Here is a 20977-nt window from a genome sequence, read left to right on the forward strand (position 1 = left end):
TTTGATTAATAAATTTGATCTTATAACAAAAACTAGCATACATTGTAGGAAAAATGCCTGTCATAAATCTATATTTAACTTTGAGTTGAAGGTAAACTATAGTTCTCCTCATCCTCACCAGTACAGAAATCCATGAGAGTGATCAGAATGGACCAGGTGAGAGCATTTGGATAAAAATAAAAGCAGAAAGAAGTAAATGCAACAACGCAAGATGTGGTGGGTGGTGCTTTTCAGAAATAAATCCCAGAAATCTCAAAGATGCAGGAATGAATAGTTATGGGGAACTTTAACTACCCGAATATTTGTTGGGAGACTTCACTCTTTTGAGCATAGGCTGCCCAACAAATTCCTGCTGTGTCTTGCAGTTACTTTCTTATGTCAAAAGGTAGAGGAAGGAACAAGAGATTAAGAATCAAAGTAGTTGGTAATTATGGCAGAACTGAACATAGTTCTTTTAAATTCTGTTCTGGTCAGGCCTCCTCTGGAGTACAGCATTCAGTTCTGGGCACCTCATTGTAAGAAGGCTATAGTTGGAGTAGCTTCTGAGAAAAGCAACAAGGTTGAGAAAAGGTATGAAAAATAAAGTGCACTATGAAAGGTTGAAAGAACTGGGTTTGTTCAGCTTGCTCAAGAGAAGACTGAGGGGTGACTATTGCCTTTCAAGGACTGTCATAGAGAAGAGGGAGCAGGATTGTTCTCTGCTGTCCAAAAAGGTAGAACCAGGTCTAATGGTTTTAAATTAAGGGGGTAGATTTTGATGGAGCATTAGAAGGAACCTCTTGACAGTAAGAGCTGTTTGGGAGTGGAATTAATTGTCTAAGGAAGTGCTGGCGTCTGCTTAATGGAAATGATAAAGATCCTGCATTGAGCAAAGAGTGAATACGATGATCCACGAGGTCCCTCTCAAATCTATAATTGTATGAATATGGCTAATGGTGACAGAAGATGTCAGCTGTCACTATGCAACATCTGAAGAAGTTTGGACAATGATGATCTAAAGCAGAGGTGGAGCTCAATCATATGGAGTCATGGGCCATACCAGCACTTCTCAATGCAACCAGAAATGTAAACTGCAGTCACCATTATCTGCTCCTCACCCCACAAAAAAAAGTATCAAAAGTTTTGTTCTAAGACCCGATATGAACTGCAAAGTCCATGGATGCTGAAGTCCCATTATATACAATGGTGTTGTATCATGGTGTTCCATATATAAACTGGATAATTGCTTTTCAAGCAATGGATGGTTGAATCTGTGGCTACAGAATCCACAGATACAGAGGGCTGACTATACAGCTGGAAATGCAAAACCCAGAGACTTATAAACATAATCTGCCTTAAATTATATCTGCTTACATTTTACATGTCTGCCTGGAGGGTGATGATTGTAGGGGAAAGGAATAATTGCTGTCTTATTTGAAAACCATAGCAGGCATTAAATACTAAGTGATGTATAAATTCACTCCTAATTTTTCTTGTATAGAAGCTGAGATTTAGACAATGCAGTACATCTACTGAAGAGGTAGTTAAATACTGCTTTAAAAATAGGTTTTGTTGATAGAAGTTGGCTCTGTCTTCCCATGAAACATGTGCTTTTTGCCCACATGGTGCCACTTTATCTCCCACAAGTAAGAGATTCATGCACCAAACAGAATGATGTCACAGTGATGCAGAATGCTGCAACATCACAAGGTGGCCTGAAGGACAACACAAGTCAAACTTTCCCTATTGGAGGAACACAAGAACACTTATTTTGGCTAACTCCTACCCTCATTGCAGAGTGTACTCTTTAGATCCATGGCACTCACCAAATGTCATTATTAACTGGTTTAGCAATGACATCTGCTTGAACACATACACCAGCCATCCAACAAAAAAATAAATTTCAATTTTTTCTCTTAAAGTGGCATTTTGATTGGTCCTAATAAAGTTACTGGATAACTATGATTCTGGACTCCCTCCCTATTAGAGATTATTTTAAAATATTTCACCAGTGTAAATCTTTTTTTAAAAGTTTTTTTTTCTAAATTAGTCCTGTAGCTATAACTAAGCAGTATGATGTTTTAGACAGTTATACAATACCTCACCTACTGATCTATTGAAGACTGGCAGCTGTCAAACTCCAAGACCACAGTTAAAAAAGGTATTTTCAAGATATCTGTTGTACACACAGCATTAAAAGTAAAAAAAACCACCTTGTAAAGAGGTACACCTCATAATTTAAAGTGCAGATGATATGTAATTTCTTTTACAATGTCCAAAGGAGAACCAAGGACTTTTCTGGACCTCTCATGGAAAGGTACAAAATAGGTATGTGCTTGTTGGTGTTGTCTTTAAGTTACTTGCAATTTATGGCAAACCCATCATGGGGTTTTCTTGACAAGATTTGGGCAAAGGGGGTTTTACCATTGCCTTCTTTGGAAGATGAGACAGTGTGAATTGCCCATGGTCACCCAATGGATTTCCATGGCTTAGAAAGGATTTGAACCCTCGTCCCCAGAGTCCTAGTTCAACATCCCAACCAGTACAGCATGTCGTCTCTCAAGCACACATTTAGGACATCTCAAATGCTTAGAAAATGCCAAAATTATCATTTGTTCCACAGTTTACCAGGTATTAAAGGCTAAAGTTTTGGACTTCAGTTATTCAGATTCTATCTAAAAGTCTAGGAATCTGCAAGATCTCAGTGGATAATGTGGCACATTCGAAGGAGTGTCGTTTTTTGAAGTTCTGATATTGTGATCCTATCTATAGTGATAGTTCTGTTATTGTGATCCTATCTATAGTGATTTAATTAAGATGTTTTGTCATATCACTTTGAATTGCTGACAGAACAGCTATTGTTACTGGAACTATATTTGTTTTCTTTTCCCAGGGCACTGAATCTCCATATATAGGACTTGTTCCACATTTAGAAGGAAGAGGACAAGGATTGTGATGATTTTATTCATTTACCCAAATGGAGCTGAAGCTGGTCTACAAAATATTAAACTGAGAACAAAAAAAATAAAAACACCAGTATCATATGCTGTATACTTTGCAAAGTAGGAGCAAACTTGCTGCCTCCTTTGCTTTACCCCATGCCATTTTAATAGGGACTTATAAGCCTCACCTTGCAAGGCCTGTAGAGAGGCTGGAATCACAAAGTGAGACTCATCAATCCTTATTTAAAATGGCACAGGGCAGCACCAAATAATCTGTGAACACGGTAAGCCTGCAATTGTGGGATACTGATTGTAAATGTTATTTTAAAAACAATATTATAGAATTAAAAACATTTAAACATTTGTCTTAAAACAGAGGAACAACAAAACTACACACAATCAAAAGCCCTTTGCAGTCAATTTGTGAAAGCTTGTTGGCAGGACCATAGCCAGAAAGAAATTTCAGGAGGGAGGGGGTTGAAACTTCTTCTTTTTTTAGAAAATCATGAAGAGTAATTCCATAATGCAAAATAATTTAGAAATCAGGCTCCATCAATAAACGTCAGTGGACACTCATGGGGATTTGGTTAATCAGTTAATTTTTTAAAAAACCTGAAAATTTTTGGGGGAGGAGTTGAACCCCTAATCTCCCTCTTGGCTACAGCCCTGCCTGTTGAATTAAGCAAGTTTTCATTTGCCAGTGGAAGGTTAGCAAGGAGGGGACAAGCCTAGCTTACTTGGTGTTTCAAGGAGTAGCCACCAAGTAGGTCTTTTTCTTTAGTTCAACCAACCACACGTAAGAAGATCGCAGAGCTCAGGCAGACTCAAACAGACAGCTAGAGTCTCTTTAGTGGTCACAACCAGCACTTTGATTTGTGCACAAAATGGACCAGCAGTCAGTTGTGTGCTCCCTGTAGCGTGCATGTGTCAAACACAAGGCCCGCAGGCCAAATCTGGCATACCATAAATTAAAAGTAACAAAGGCATGTGTCACTCTGGACAGATCAGACATCTTCCGGAACAGGACCAGCCAGTGCACTTGCTTTAACTGTGCAAATGCATTTCTGGTCACTGCTGAAACCTGAGCCTCAAGGCTCAAGGCTGAATCCAGGAATACAGCTGCATTGCAAACCTATAAATCTACATTACTGTCGGTTTCTCATAACAAGAACAGCAGTCCAGCCCAATGCATTTTGCTGCTTAAACCAAAGCAGAAAATGGTCCCTCTCTCTTCCTACATTAAAGAGCATATTACCTTAAGTATACTTTTGCTCCTGAGCAGAAAAGCCTCTAAAGGCAGCCATCAATAAAGAAAGCAATCATAATAAATAAGATAACAATTTGCTGTCCTTTTGTGACTTAATGCCTGAAGCATTTAGATGTCTATGCCTAATAATAGGCCTGGCCTCTTCAATAGCTTCTATAGATCTGAAATTCTATACATATGAAAAGAAACGTGGAGTTGTTGTTTTCAAAGAGGGAATATACAGAAGACATTTCATGGAATTGAGGCCTAGAATTAGCTCTCCTATTTAGAGTATCAGGAAAGTATGAGCAAATCAATGTCTTTTCTTCTCATGTTTACTTCATCTGCAACAGGGCTAAGCACAGTGTAAAAAAAGTAAGGTACGAAGGGCAGGTGAAGTTTTTCAAACACTGGAAAAAATGTGGCCAACTACAGTTACCTCATGTTGTCCAGCTATATCTAAAACAGAGAATCTATTGATAGTGGGGGCTTAATATAAAGAGGGCATTCAGACACCAGATGTCAAGATTTCCTACACAAATCACTTTCTGAATAAATATACAAAAATTGAAGCTGCAGAAAAATTGCTAAATGAGAACCAAGAACTTTTTCCAGAGGATTTTTTTTAAAAAGTAAGCCTCCTGAAGATTTTCAGTTTTCAGGGAGATGGGTGGGATGCAGAAGCTCTATCTGCAAGGAAAATAGAACTTGGAAAAGTTACTTTATTGGATTCACTGCGGTTTTTAAGATAGCAACGATTCCAAGCTTTAAGAAAAATAAAAGATTAAACTTCTGAACAAATCTTGCAAATACAAACAAACAAACAAACCCATAAGATTGGGATAGGGTTGCCTTAGGGCTGCCATGAGTCAAAAATGTCTTGAAGGTATGCAAAGCATTACCTTAAGATTTGGGACAAAATATAGCAATAAAACATATACAGGCAGTCCCAGAGTTACAGACATCCATGGTGGCGCAAAGGGTTCAACCACTGAACTGTTGAATCTGCTGACCTAAAGGTTGGCAGTTCAAAGCCATGGGTCGGGTGAGCTCCTGCTGTTAGCCCTAACTCCTGTCAAACTAGCAATTCGAAAATATACAAATGTGAGTAGATCAACAGATACCGCTTCGGCAGGAAGGTAATAAAGGCACCCATGCAGCCATGCCGGCAACACAACCAGGAGGTGTCTACGGACAAGAGGATCCTCAGCTTGGAAATGGAACAAGAGCACCTCCCCATGGCCAGGGTTAAGCTGGAGATGAAAGGGGAAGTCTTTACTTTTGTTCTGTGTATTTGTATGTCATTGTTATTCCACTGTATCAAGGCACTGAATGTTTGCCTATCTGTATATGTTGTAATCTGAGTCCCCTTGGGGAGATAAAGTGGAATATAAATAAAGTGTATTATTATATTTGTTATGATTGAGCCTCATGGCTCTGTTACTGACAGACGTGGGCGTAAGACTCCTCGAGAGTCAGATACTCTCGAGGAGCGAGAGAGAAAAAGACTGCGAGACATATTTGCAGCACCATCTGACGAGGAGTCTTTCGAAGGGTTTACGGAGAGAATGGAGGAGGGGCTGGTTAGCTCAGAGGAGGATGAGATGGATTGGACTCGGGTAAGGGAGGAAGTGGGTGCCACTGGCCATGATGGGACAGAAGATGAATGGGGACCTTCAGGATTAGACCCATGGTTTAGCTGGAGGGATGGGACGGGATCCACAGCTGGAGATGCTGTTGGGCGTAGTCAGAGGTGTTCCAGCTCTGACGAGGAAAGTGATGAGGAAACGCCCGGGTTAAGGAGGACAGCTGACAGTGATGAAGATTTGTAACTGGCATAAAATGGGGCTTGAGAGCAATTGCAAATTGCGTTGGGCAAGGTAATCTGGGCAAACGCTTGGGATCCGTGTGTGTGTGGGACGCTTCCCTGAAGACTTGTGTGCTTTCCTGTGCTGTGACGTAAGTTGATTGGAATCCAGGGTCAGACGGCGGGAGGGATTGTGTGGGCATTTGTTTGTGCAAACCTGTGCTTACTCTTATTAGCTTGACCTTCCGTCGTCTTCTTGACGGACGCCATCTCCTGCTTTGAGAACTCGGACTGAACTGACCACGGCTTGTCTTCCCCCCTTCTTGGACTTGGAAAAACTACAAACGTCTGCTTCTGGCTTTGATCTACGGAACGGAACTGGTCTACTCAACTGCTACAATCCTTGGCTGATTTACTCGTGTTGGAGATCCTGTCTGCTGTGTGTGTGGGGGAGCGACGCAAGTTACTCTAAGCACAGTGTTGGCAGCAGAGAGGAATCTGCTGCCAATTAGTTGCATTCTTTGTATCTTTTGTTCCTTGGCTTTCGTTTCGTTTACACCCAGGCTGAAGTAAGCAGTTTGTTTTTACCCGGATTAAACTCCGGTTTAATCCGGTTTATCTTTTGAACATTTACTTTTGCCCCTTTTTGCTCCTAAAGGCAAAAACTGCCTGGCCCTTGTGTTTTACGGGCATTTTTGAGTTCTGTAATCTAATAAACTCTGTTACTTTGAATCTTGTGGCGTTCTGTCCTTGACAGATTGCCCAACGCCATAAAAAGTTTATTGCAGCAATAAACCCGTCAGGAAGACGATGGATGAGTTACGGGCCAAAGTAGACCAATTGCAAACGGCTTTTACCGTTAGCCAAACAGCTCAGGCTGTGAAAGGACATGTTTTGACTCCTGAACGCTTTGACGGAACCAGGTGCAAGTTGCCAACCTTTTTGGCACAAGTGGAGCTTTATTTTTCTCAGCTCAGTGCTCATGCTTTTCCTACAGACACTAGCAAGGTGGCCTTTATTTTGAGTTTGTTGACCGGTCCCGCAGGACAATGGGCCACTAATTTAATTTTGGGAAATGACCCAGTCAAGGACAATTTGAATAATTTCAAAAAGTTGTTAACTGATACTTTTGGGGATCCTCTCCGCACGGAGAACGCTGGGTGGGCTCTGTATCGGTTGAAACAGGGAAAGGGGACTGTTTTGGATTACTTAAATAAGTTTAACCTGTATCGCCACCAGCTGGATTGGGGGGAAAATGCATTCATGCTTTTATTTACTGCCGGGTTAAGTGATATGCTCCAGGATGAATTAGCACGCTTGGAGCCGGCTGAAAGCTGGGACGCCTTAGTAGCTAAGGTGCTGCGTTTAGACGCAAGGTTCGAGGCTCGTAAACACTCAAAAGCAATGTGTGCGCCACCCATGCATGTAACCAGGGCACCTGTGGTGATGGGGGAAGAGCCCATGGAGCTTGGGGTCTTTAAAAAGCTGTCTACAGAGGAAAAGAGCCGTAGGAGACAGCTGGGCTTGTGTTTGTACTGTGGGAATGCTGGGCATTTTGCCAAAAATTGTAATGTGAAACCTTCCCAGCTTTCGGGAAAAGGCCAGCCCTAGTGCGACGTGAGTCCAACGCACTAGGGCTCCTCAAGCAGTCAACTGAGGGGAGGAAGCATGTTTTCGTACCCATTACATTATCTGTTGGGGGAAGGGAACTTGTTTCTACTTTGGCACTGCTGGACTCAGGGGCTACGGTCTCCTATGTAGATATTGAGTTTGCTAAGAAGCATGGCATTCCTAGAGTGCGCAAGGCATGCGACGTGTGGGTGGAAGGAGCAGATGGGAGACTGCTGGAGACTGGGGTGGTTAACCATGAAACCTCAGCAGTAACGTGGGAGGTGCAGGGAGTAACGGGAACGTTTGTGTGGGATATTACGAGCTTGCCTAGATATGATGTGATCCTGGGGATGGATTGGCTAGCTGTAGTAAACCCACAAGTAGATTGGGCAACACGTAAAGTGATCTTAAAGAGGCAGGACTGTTGCACTCTAAATGTTACTCATTCTGATATGGAGGGAGTGCCTGCTGAGTATGGGGAGTTCTCTGATGTATTTTGTAAAAGAGAAGCGGACAAATTACCACCGCACAGGCCATATGATTGCGCCATCAAGTTGGCAGAAGGTGCGAAACTGCCAGCAGGGAGGCTGTATGCCTTGACTGTACCGGAAAGGCAAGCTTTGCGGGAGTTTCTAGATGAAAATTTAGCCAAGGGGTTTATTCGCCCATCTAGTTCTCCAACTGCGGCACCAGTATTCTTTGTAGCCAAAAAGACTGGGGAACTTAGGCTGGTCTGTGACTATCGGATCCTAAACAAATACACCATTCGGGATAGGTACCCGCTCCCTTTAATCTCGGAACTGTTATCAAGGGTGCAAGGGGCTAAGGTCTTTACCAAGCTTGACCTGCGGGGGGCCTATAACTTAATCCGTATACGGGAAGGGGATGAATGGAAGACGGCATTTAACACGTGTTTCGGATGCCACGAGTTCCGAGTCATGCCTTTTGGGCTTTGTAATGCTCCTGCGGTATTCCAGAGGTTCATGAACGATGTGTTCAGGGACCTAATTGACCAATTTTTAGTGATTTATTTGGATGATATCTTGATTTTTTCTAAGGACGAGAAAGAACATCGTCAACATGTCAAGCAGGTTCTGCACCGACTGCGGGCTAATGGGCTTTTCGCCAAGGCTTCCAAGTGCGTCTTTCATGTGCCTGAAGTGGAGTTCCTAGGTCATGTAGTGTCAGGTAGGGAACTTAAAATGGACCCACATAAGGTTGACGCCGTCAACTCATGGCAGGAGCTGAAGACTAAGAAGGATGTACAAAGGTTCTTGGGTTTCGCTAATTACTACCGGGAGTTTATTCCGAATTTTGCAAAGCTCACGGTACCTTTGACGCAGCTTCTGCGCAAGAAACAGCCATTTGTGTGGGGGCGGGAAGCTCACGAGGCGTTTCTACAACTAAAGTCTAGTTTTCAATCGGACAACATACTAACCCATCCTGATGTTGACAGACCGTTCGTGGTAGAAGCGGACGCTTCTAGCTACGCGTTGGGGGCTGTATTGTCTCAGAAGGATTCCTCAGGGACCTTGCGTCCCTGTGGATTTTACTCGCGGCAACTAACACCCTTCGAGCAGAACTATACCATATGGGAGAAGGAGTTGTTGGCGATTAAGGTGGCGTTTGAGGTGTGGCGGCACTGGCTTGAAGGGGCACGGCACCAGATCGTGGTCAGATCTGATCACAAGAACTTAGAGCACTTGCAAACAGCAAAGAAGTTAAACCAGCGTCAAATCCGCTGGGCTTTGTTTTTCTCCAGGTTTAACTTCAAGGTGCAGTTCGTGGAGGGGAAGGCAAACTTGCGGGCCGATGCTTTATCCCGCAAGCCGGAATTTAAGACCAATGAGCAGGTAGTATGTCAGACCATCTTGCCTACTGCCTCTCTGTGTGTTGTAGATAATGAGCTTGGGTTACATGACCAGATCCTTGAGGCTCAGAAGGATGATGTGTGGACTCAGGAGCAACTGATGCTGCTCTCTGCAGGTAACCGTACCATACTGCCGCATCTCCAGGATCAAGACGGGGTATTGGTGCGTAGGGGGCAGGTTTACGTACCAGTAGGGACCCTCAGGTTGGAGGTGATTAGAGCCCACCATGACGAACCCATGGCTGGGCACTTTGGCAGGTTCAAGACCGTACAGCTTATCACCAGGAGCTACTGGTGGCCAAAGATGCGGCAAGACATTCTGCGCTTTTGTGACAGCTGCGCCGTTTGTCAGCAGAGTAAGACGCCTGTTGGGCGCCCTAGAGGGTTGTTATCGTCTTTACCTGTTCCGGAGAGGCCATGGCAAATCATTTCCATGGATTTTATTTCAGATTTGCCTAAGTCTGGGGGTTATACTTGTATTTGGGTGGTGGTGGATTTATTTAGTAAACTGGCTCATTTTATTCCTTGTTCAACCATTCCGGCGGCCCCTACGTTGGCCTTACTATTTACAAAGCACATCTATCGTTTGCACGGAGCACCCGAGGTGATTATTTCAGATAGGGCTCCGCAATTTGTGTCACGCTTTTGGAAACACTTCCATGAGTGTTTGGGGACTAAGTTAAACGTGTCTTCAGCTTTCCATCCGCAAACGGATGGACAGTCGGAACGGGTTAATGGGCTCTTAGAGCAGTATCTGCGTTGTTTTTGTTTAGATCAACCCACGGCTTGGGTAAAGTGGTTACCGGTGGCGGAATTTGCTTATAACAATGCGGTGCACACGTCTAGTCAGCATACGCCATTTGAGCTAACTTATGGTTTTCACCCACGGGGAGGTGTGGCGCCGTCGACCAATGTGGTCTCTTCGGACCCTGTGTACCGCTCTTCGGAAATGGCTGCATTGCATGATGTTGCCCGTCGCTTACTGTTGGAAGCTAAGGCAACGCAGAAGACTCAGGCTGACCGCCACAGGCAGGCAGGGGAGGAGTTGGAAGAAGGGGATTTGGTGTGGTTATCTTCCAAACATATTAAACAGGCTGGGGGAAAGTTTGCGCCTCGGTATTTGGGTCCCTTTCCTATCGTTAAAAAGATTTCTTCTGTTGCGTTTCGTTTGCGTTTACCGTCTAGTTTAAAGGTCCATCCAGTCTTTCATCGTTCGCTGTTGAAACTTGATACCTCTAGTCGTCGTGGTGCTATAGCGGAGGGTATCACTGCCACTTCTCCGCCATCGGGGGAGGAGGCCTTTGTGAGAGGGGATAGTGTTATGATTGAGCCTCATGGCTCTGTTACTGACAGACGTGGGCGTAAGACTCCTCGAGAGTCAGATACTCTCGAGGAGCGAGAGAGAAAAAGACTGCGAGACATATTTGCAGCACCATCTGACGAGGAGTCTTTCGAAGGGTTTACGGAGAGAATGGAGGAGGGGCTGGTTAGCTCAGAGGAGGATGAGATGGATTGGACTCGGGTAAGGGAGGAAGTGGGTGCCACTGGCCATGATGGGACAGAAGATGAATGGGGACCTTCAGGATTAGACCCATGGTTTAGCTGGAGGGATGGGACGGGATCCACAGCTGGAGATGCTGTTGGGCGTAGTCAGAGGTGTTCCAGCTCTGACGAGGAAAGTGATGAGGAAACGCCCGGGTTAAGGAGGACAGCTGACAGTGATGAAGATTTGTAACTGGCATAAAATGGGGCTTGAGAGCAATTGCAAATTGCGTTGGGCAAGGTAATCTGGGCAAACGCTTGGGATCCGTGTGTGTGTGGGACGCTTCCCTGAAGACTTGTGTGCTTTCCTGTGCTGTGACGTAAGTTGATTGGAATCCAGGGTCAGACGGCGGGAGGGATTGTGTGGGCATTTGTTTGTGCAAACCTGTGCTTACTCTTATTAGCTTGACCTTCCGTCGTCTTCTTGACGGACGCCATCTCCTGCTTTGAGAACTCGGACTGAACTGACCACGGCTTGTCTTCCCCCCTTCTTGGACTTGGAAAAACTACAAACGTCTGCTTCTGGCTTTGATCTACGGAACGGAACTGGTCTACTCAACTGCTACAATCCTTGGCTGATTTACTCGTGTTGGAGATCCTGTCTGCTGTGTGTGTGGGGGAGCGACGCAAGTTACTCTAAGCACAGTGTTGGCAGCAGAGAGGAATCTGCTGCCAATTAGTTGCATTCTTTGTATCTTTTGTTCCTTGGCTTTCGTTTCGTTTACACCCAGGCTGAAGTAAGCAGTTTGTTTTTACCCGGATTAAACTCCGGTTTAATCCGGTTTATCTTTTGAACATTTACTTTTGCCCCTTTTTGCTCCTAAAGGCAAAAACTGCCTGGCCCTTGTGTTTTACGGGCATTTTTGAGTTCTGTAATCTAATAAACTCTGTTACTTTGAATCTTGTGGCGTTCTGTCCTTGACAATATTATTATTATTATTATTATTATTATTATTATTATTATTATTATTATTATTATTACAAATGATTAATAGTTAAGAACAGGGGTGAGACAACAGGAAGTGAGAGAAAACTACCCCTAGGAATGGAAATTCACTCCTGGAAGGGTTATCATGAGGAAAAGGTGTCCCCTCTGAAGCTTTATCACCAATCCTTGTTTCCACAACAAGCCATTTTTTTTCCAAAATCCAATTATCACATGGACAGGAAGTGAGTGGAAATCGTCTGAACAGCGGCACAGACAGCAAAACAAACACCATGCGGGAGTTGACCTTTCCCTATGCTATCCAAAGTTAATATATATATTCTGTACCTATTCTGACTTAACATACAAATTCAACTTAAGAATAAACCTACAGAACCAAACTTGTTCAAAACTTGTTCAAAACAGGTATATATACAGTACAATGTGATTCTATAGAGATACGTTCTGTAGGGATGTGTTTACATTGAATAATACTTCAAATACATATAGGAAAAGAACATTTTTGCCCAGAACAGGTCAGGTAAGGAACAAATACTTTACTGCTCTGAGTCACAAAACTGGGTGAATATTGCAAGTTACTACTGAACAAAGCAGAAATTCTAACTGCAGGTTGATAAACATCCCCTTTTGTTACTATACAGAAAGGGGCAGACAGACTGCAAAAGCTCAACAGGATTGCATTCAGTCAGCTGATAGAATAACTACATGAGACTTTGGTCTCCAAGGAAAAAATCTTCTGCATAATGAAGTCACATGTACAACAAGAATCTTCTCAGATCCCAAACTGATAAGAGAGACAAAGGCTCCTGTACAATAGCCTGTTAAAATTTCGTTTTCTGCAGACAAAGAATTTCAGTTTCAAACAGAATATGAAAGAGTACAGACTAAAAGAAACACCCTGTAAATTATAAAGAGCAGGTCAAATGAAACTACTAAGAAAATTTTTTATCGAACAGCTATGCAAAAAAGCTTATTTTACATTTCTAACTGTCAAGGAACTAACTTTTGGAACAAAAGCACTTATTCAAAAGAATATATTCTAATTCAATTATATAATACTCTAATGCATTGATATTTGTTATAGTCATATTGAAATAAACTATGCAGAGCTATTGATAGCTCATAAACGCCATTAGAGAAGAGGAAATTCTGAAGGTAAAGTGGTTGTGGAAAAGATGGGAAACAGGTGCCCATATTGATGGGATATATAGTACTATGGTGGTGGTTTTTTAGCAGCTGCATTGACAAGAAAGAGCAAAGAAGGACTGAAAAGGCTGCGTACATCAACAATGCAAGGTTGTTCACAGTAACACTGATCAATGTGTTAATTTTTGAAAGAACCAACAAGAGACCTTTTCATAGGTTAGATTGACCCTATAATGTGCATCTACAAAGAAATTCACTCCACTGAAATGAGTAGTTACTTACTTCTGAGCAAACATAAATTACGTTTAAATGGCCATTCTATTTATAGGCATTCTCCGAGTTACAAACATCCAACTTACAAATGACTGATAGTTAAGCTTGGGGGTAGACAACAGAAAGTGAGAGAAATCTACCCCTCAGAAGGAAATTTCTCTCCTTGGAAGAGTTATTATGGGAATAAGGTGTCTCCACTGAAGCTGTATCCCCAACCCTTGTTTCCACAACAAGCCAATTTTCTCAAAATCCAATCATCATAGGGACAGAAAGTGAGGTGAAAGCTTCTAAACAGGGGCACAGACAGCAAAACAAATACTACAATGGTATTGACCCTTTCTTATGCCATCCAAAGCTCCCCCCACTCTCTCCCCATGTATGTATGTATGTATGTATGTATGTATATGGCTGGAGTTACACTTAAAAATGTACCTGTTCTGTCGTACAAACAAACTCAACTTAAGAACAAACCTACAGAACCTAGATTGTTCATAACTTGCGGGATGCCTGTATCCCTCTTCCAAAGTCTGCAATGCAGAAGCGAGGACACAAATACTTCCTAAGTGCTTCCTGAGCTAGTTTTTAGGAAGTCATACCAATCCCAACTAATCTAGACTATAAATCAGAAAGGAGAAACTATGTTGAGATTGTGATCAACTCCATTCCATATCATGGAACTCTGCTCTTATTTGAGGGTGTATTTTAACAGAAATGGCCTCAAAATACTTCCTGTTGTCATTTTGGTTGGGATCTTTTTTTGGGGGGGGGGGGGAGCAAAAAGTGTTGTTACACACTGTTTAGCATTAGGGTTCGCGCAGTTCAAATTTAAAAACCAAGACAGGGGTTTGATAGTCATAAAGGTAAGGACCCTTGGGCTACATTTCCATATACTTGCCATATATGAACAGATCCTGACTTCCTATACACTAATACTCACAAAAACAGTAGCATGATAGAAACACACAAACACCCAGATTTTGCTGGAAAATTGCAACCAAGATTGTGAACTAAGGAATCCTCAAGAGCAAAAACTCCCCACCGTAATAACTCCCATTGAGATAAATATTTTCTGAGACTTTCATATATCTTCACCAACATACCTTGGTTCCTCTGTGAGGAGACACAAGGAGTTTGGATTTCACACATAATTAAAACAGTTGCATGGCATTCCAGAAAGACATAAATCACATATTTTAGTAAATATATGTGGAAAGTCATGTAAGTGGTTCTTTATTCCCATAGATGCAGAATATGACTTTTGGAAAGTGCCACAACAACACTATGAGCCTCCAGCTGAAGCACAGCACAATAAAAAAGCCCTGTACATAGGGCTTGGTGCAAAGTCTGTAAAAAGATATAGTTCTCTACATGAGTTTGGAAATGCACAGAAGAGGGCATTCTCTTGGTCCCAAAACCATCACAGGGGCCTTGACTCGAGACACTTGGGAGTGCTACTTCTTGGGGCACATCTACACTGTAGGATTAATGAAGTTTGACATCACTTTAGCTGCCATGGCTTAATGCTATGGAATCCTGGTATTTGTAGTCTGGTGAAACCCAAAGCATTCCTTAACAGAGGAGGCTAAAGACCTTGTAAAACTACAACTCCCATGATTCCACAGCATTGAGCCATGCCAGTTAAAGTGGTATCAAACTGAAGTGGAGATGGGCCCCAAGGAAGCTCCTACCAGGCTGTGGAACTCACTCCCATGGGAAACTAGTCTGCTCCTGGCCTCTGTTCCTCTGCTGCCAGACAAAGACCTTTTTATTTGAACAGGTGTTTGTCTACCTATGGTTTTTGCAAAAAAGAGTTGTAATATGTAGTGTTCAAAATGCTTTAAACCAGTGGTTCCCAACCAGTGGTGCGTGGACCACCAGTGGTCTGCAAGAATGAAATATGGTCAGCCTCACTATTACTACATTGTTGCCTCGTGGCAACAAGAGTAACTGGTCTCGTGAAACCCTCTTATAGTGTCGAGGCAACAGAGATGTTGAGAGAGGAGAGGCTGACTACCCACAAAAGATTATTACTACCACATCAGCTCTAGATTATTAAATATGGTTTTCTGTGGGCAAGCAGATGGCGACAGCTGGGTGGCATATGTTCTTTATCAGAAACTAGAGCTGATGTGGTCTACTCCATGCAGTTTTCTGAATCAGCACCCCAAATAACCAAACCGAAAATTGACCAAAAACTGATTCGTAACCCTTTTGGTACTAATTTTAGAGAGTGGCCCCTTGTCAAAGTGGTTACTGCTCAAGTGGTCCTTGGTTAAAAGAAAAACGGTTGGGAACCACTACTTTAATAAAGGGTTATAAATCCATAGTGTTTTAATAGTTTCCTTACTTCTATTTTGTTTAGTCAGAGAAAGAGCTTTGTTACTATCTTCATGAAATACTGTATTCTCCCTTAATTGACTACTGAATCCTCAGGGTATGTTTCCTTCCTGCTAGTTTACCATTCAAAATCCTTAAATATGTTCATATATACATTGTGACAAGAATCCAGACACAACAGGGGGATTTGATTTGGAGTTGTGTGTTTTCCGGGCTGTATGGCCATGTTCTAGAAGTATTCTTTCCTGACGTTTCGCCCACGTCTATGGCAGGACCTCACAACCTCTGAGGATGCCTGCCATAGATGTGGGTGAAACGTCAGGAGAGAATACTTCTAGAACATGGCCATACAGCCCGGAAAACACACAACAACCCTGTGATTTCGGCCATGAAAGCCTTTGACAATGGATATAATTCCCTTCTCAAGAAAAGTGTAGGCTAGATCTGAGAGGGGTGGTTTGGAAAAAGATACCAAATATGCCTCCTTCGTCGCCTTTCCTTCAGTGACAAAAGCTTCATCGTAGATCTCTATTTGGACCTGTGCTCTTTTTTATCTGTCTGAAACATTTGCTGAGCTGCAGTAACTTAATCCGTCCTCAAACCCTGAGGTTAAAAAGGTATTTGCTATCAGTTCAAAAGCAGCATAGCATTCCCATCAAACACTAACACATACAACAAATTGTAATGCAGGGTTTTGTCATTCCGAGCCATTCAGATATAAAGGACTGCAGTAAATACAATAAATAAAGTAAGATAAAAATACATATACAATGTGACGTCACAAGGAAATGAAGGAGATGGGCAGAGATGCATGAAAAGTACTGTAGTCTCCTTCATTCCACCTTCTGAGCCCTGCTTCTACGGCAAGAGAGAGTGATTGCAGGGAAGGAGGATGGAAAATTTTCAGAATGAACAGATCGCCCGCAAAGTCTCCAGACATCATTTTTTGCAGCATAGGCCTGAAAGGGGGCGTGTGCGCCTCTTAGCGAAATGCCACTCTCCCGTTCCTGAAACCTCTAGAAGGAGACAAGGCTATTTTAGGTCTCTCACTCCCTATCCTCATATACTGACAGCACCTCCTCAGCCCCATATTATCTGTCAGGAACAAGGAACAATCCCAGAGGCTTGGAACCAAACACCCACTCGGCTAAATGCCACTCTGCAGAACGAAACACAAATCGGCCCACACATTATGGGGGAGTGATGCTCATTTTGTAATCAACCCCTCCCCCTTTCCAGCCAAACCCCCCTGTAAAACTCCAATGGCCCTATAAGATTTGAATACTTGACTGGTTTGCCTCGAGAGTAACTGACCACCCCAGCCTTAAGTCAAAGATAAGTATTTTATGACTACAGCATTGGATGCACGCATTTAACAAGAGGTCTCATTAAACCCAAGGGCATTTCTTTCCAAGTCTGTTCAAATATCGGGATCAGGCTGTAAAATTGCAAACCTGGGTGAGCTAACATGGGAGGAAAAGACTCAGATAATTTCAGATGAATTGATGGAAGGTGTAAGCCCAACTGCATGAAATGAATGGGAGTTACAAACTGCTTAAACTACACACCCATTCCAAATAAACCTAGAAAGCCATTTGGAGACTGCTTATGGGGAAGAATTAAGGGGGTCAAGAAGTGCCACAGTCTATACCAGGCATGGGCAAACTTCAGCCCTCCAGGTGCTTTGGACTTCAACTCCCACAAACTCCTAACAGCCAGTAGGCTGTTAGGAACTATGGGAGTTGGAGTCCAAAACACCTGGAGGACCGAAGTTTGCCCATGCCTGGTCTATACCCAAATATTCAAGGAGGCTGCTTTGGAGAGATGACCTGAACCAAGGTTCCTCATGGGTTTGCACTTGAATCTCTTGATAGGACTGGAAGAGTACATGTCTTTTGGGCACAGACAGAGTATTTATCCCATAATAATCACAAATAGATGATAATATATGCAATACTGGATATTACTCCCTTGGGAGCAGTGAGGCGAGCATTTAAATACCACAGGGCAGGGCTCCCTAAAGAAAAGCCTGAAATGCCTCTTCTAATAGAATCATACATTTGGAAGAGACCTTAAGGGCCATCTAGCCCAACCCTTCTGCCATGCTGGATATCACAATCAAAGCACTCCTGACAGATCATGCTTAAAAACCATCCAGACTCTGGGTTGATGCTGTGAGTTTTCCAAATGCATGGCCATATCCCAGAAACATTATCTCCTGACATTTCGCCCACATCTATAGCAGACATCCTCAGAGTGTGAGGTCTGTTGGAAACTAGAAAAGTGAGGTGTATATATCTGTTGAAAGAAAGGCCAGGCTGGGAGAAAGAACTCTTGTTTGTTTGAGGCAAGTGTGAATGTTGCAATTGATCACCTTGATTAGTATTGAATAGCCTTGCAGCCTCAAAGCCTGGCTGCTTCCTGCCTGAGGGAACCCTTTGTTGGGAGGTGTTAGCTCCCAACAGAGACTCCATCACACTCCAAGGCAGCTTATTCCACTGCCAAACATACCATCAAAAATTACCATCCAAAAGTTCTTCCTAATGTTTAGGTAGAAACTTTTTTCCTGCAATTTGTATCCATTGCTCCATCTGGGGCAGCAGAACATAAGTTTGCTCCTATCTCAATGTGACATACTTTCAGATATTTAAATTCAGCTATTGTGTATCTCGGGCTCCTTGAAGGGCTTGGCTTCCAAACCTTTCCAGGGTTGAAAGCACTGGGTCCTGAGGACAATGGGGCAGCTCTGCTTTGAGAAGGTGAGTTTCTCGCTCAGAAAAACCTGTGAGGCTGGCCCTACAAGTCTCTCCCTCCCTGGCATCAGCAGGGGGGAAGCTGGAGAACTGGGAATGTTTAAGCTGGAAGAAGTCTGAGAGGAGACATGACAGCCATGTTTAAACAAGCTTGCTCCCTCTTCCCTATGACTTCCCCTCACATACTTATACATGGCCCTCATCATGTCTCTTCTCAGCCTTCTCTTCTGCAGGCTAAACATGCCCACCTCTTTAAGCTACTCCTCATAGGGCTTGTTCTCCAGACCCTTGATCATTTTCGTCGCCCTTCTCTGGACACATTCCAGCCTGTCAACATCTCCCTTCAATTGCAGTGCCCAGAAATGGACACAGTGTGATTCCATGTGTGGTCTGACCAAGGCAGAATAAAGGGGTAGCATGATTTCCCTGGATCTAGTCACTGGACTCCTATTTATGCTAGCAGGAGGTCAGCTATGACCAGCAGTGCTGTGGAATTTGAGGAGGCACAAATGGAGGGCGACCACCTTCCACCTGGAAACCGATGTCCTCACTGTGGAAGAACATGCGGGTCAAGAATAGGGCTCCACAGTCACCTACGTATCCACCACCAGGAGACCCCGATGGAGCAGTGGGTTAAAGCCTTGTGACTTGAAGGTTGGGTTGCTGACCTGAAGGCTGCCAGGTTCGAATCCCAACCGGGGAGAGCGTGGATGAGCTCCCTTTATCAGCTCCAGCTCCATGCGGGGACATGGGAGAAGCCTCCCACAAGGATGGTAAAAACATCAAAAACATCTGGGCGTCCCCTGGGCAACGTCCTTGCAGACGGCCAATTCTCTCACTCCAGGAGCGACTCAAGTTGCTACTGACACAAAGAAAAAAAAAAAACAGCAGGACACAACACCTGGAAGACAAATATACTCAGACAACAAGGGATCACCTAAGTAAGTAAATAAGGCCAAAATCCCATTGACTTTTTTGCTGCTGCATGACATTGTTGACTCATGCTTAACTTGTCCACGAGGACTCCAAGATCTCAGAAGAACCTCCTGAGCATAAGAGCTCTTCAACAGTGGAACTCAGTGCCTTGCCGTGTGGTGGAGTCTGGAGTTTTTCAAGTAAAGTCTAGATGGGAATGTTTTGTCGATCAGGAATGTTTTGATTGTATGTTCCTGGCAAGCAGATGGTTGGACTGGATGACACCTCGGGGTCTCTTCCAGCTCTGGGATCCCAAGATGGGGCTCAAGTGAGGCCAGTTTCTTCTGGGGGTGTGTAAGCAGAGGCTGGATGGCCATCTGCGGAGAGTGCTTTGATTGTATTTCCCTGCAGGGCAGAGGGGGTGTGGAGGGTGCTGGGGGTCTCTTCCAACTCTGTGATTCTTTCAGGGGGGGTTGGCCATACCTTTCCCCCTCCCTCCCCGCATGGCATGGGAAGACAGACAGGTGAGGTGTCCTTTGCCTCCCACCCTCCGGTGCCCGCAGGGGCCACTCACTCGGCGTATCCCGTGGTCCAGGGCAGGCGCTGGCTCTCCTTGTTGAGGATGAGGATGGGCCGGGCGATGTGGTCGGCGGAGCACTCCACCTCATCGGGCGAGAGGCCCAGGAAGTCGGCGCGGCCGTAGGGGAAGCGCAGGGGCAGGTCCGAGCCCGCTCCTCCGCAGCCGCCGCCTCCGCCGTGCTCCGACCCGCCAGCCATGATGCCTCCCATGAAATTGGCCACGGCGGACTTGACCCGAGTCAGCATAGTCCCGCGGGCGGAGGAGGCGGAGGGGGAGGCGGCGGCGGCGTGGCCCGGGCCCCCGGCGCCCCCTCCGGCACCACCAGCCCCGGGGCGGCGGCGGCCGGGAGAGCCCGCATCCAGCTCGCGGGGCCGGCGGCGGCGGCGGGCGGCGGGGAGGCAAGGGCGCAGGGCGACGGCTCGGCAGCAGCCTCAGCCTCCTCCTCCTCTTCCTCCTCCTCCTGCCGCGTCCCTGGAGCCCAAGCGCTTCCGCAATGGAGGCGCCGCATGGAGAGGGGACAGTCCCCCCAGGAAGCAGCAGCCGCAGCCAAAGCGAGCGGCGGGGGTCGGGCGCTCCTTCCCTCTCCTCCTCCTCCTCCGGCAGCACAGACCAACCTGGCTGCCTCCTCGCTCCCTCCCTCTCTCTCTCTGTCTCTCTCGCCTCCTCCTCCGACCCGACTGGCCACTGGTCACGTGATCCCAGGCAGCCCTAAGCTCCTCTCGGGAACTTCCTGATCTGGGTGGCTGTGAGTTTTCCGGGCTGCATGGCCATGTTCCAGAAGCATCCTCAGAGGTTGTGAGGTCTGTTGGAAACTAGGCAAGTGAGGTTGATATATCTGGGCGGGAGAAAGAACTTTTGTCTGTTTGAGGCAGGGGTGAATGTTGCAATTGGCCAACTTGATTATTTATTTATTTTTATTTAATTCTGAGGATGCCTGCCATAGATAATGCCTGCCATAATTCTGAGGATGCCTGCCATATTTAACCTCTGAGGATGCTTGCCATTGATGTGAGCGAAATGTCAGGAGAGA

The 20977-nt window shown here is 44.6% G+C and overlaps 1 protein-coding gene across 2 annotated transcripts in view; it reads right to left on the reverse strand.

The window, feature by feature from the left end:
* The window catches only part of ppm1h (protein phosphatase, Mg2+/Mn2+ dependent 1H), a 110833-nt gene extending 90233 nt beyond the window's left edge, over positions 1-20600 (reverse strand). For both annotated transcript variants that reach the window (XR_010006737.1, XM_062982550.1), the window contains exon 1: positions 19942-20600. Coding sequence is in view for 1 of the 2 variants with exons in the window: in XM_062982550.1 (XP_062838620.1) it covers positions 19942-20192 (251 nt within the window). In the remaining variant the exon portion in view is untranslated. The remainder of the gene's footprint in view (positions 1-19941) is intronic.
* Positions 20601-20977: the final 377 nt, after the last annotated feature.

Source organism: Anolis carolinensis, chromosome 5, assembly GCF_035594765.1.
Source record: "Anolis carolinensis isolate JA03-04 chromosome 5, rAnoCar3.1.pri, whole genome shotgun sequence".
Classification (NCBI taxonomy): domain Eukaryota; kingdom Metazoa; phylum Chordata; class Lepidosauria; order Squamata; family Dactyloidae; genus Anolis; species Anolis carolinensis.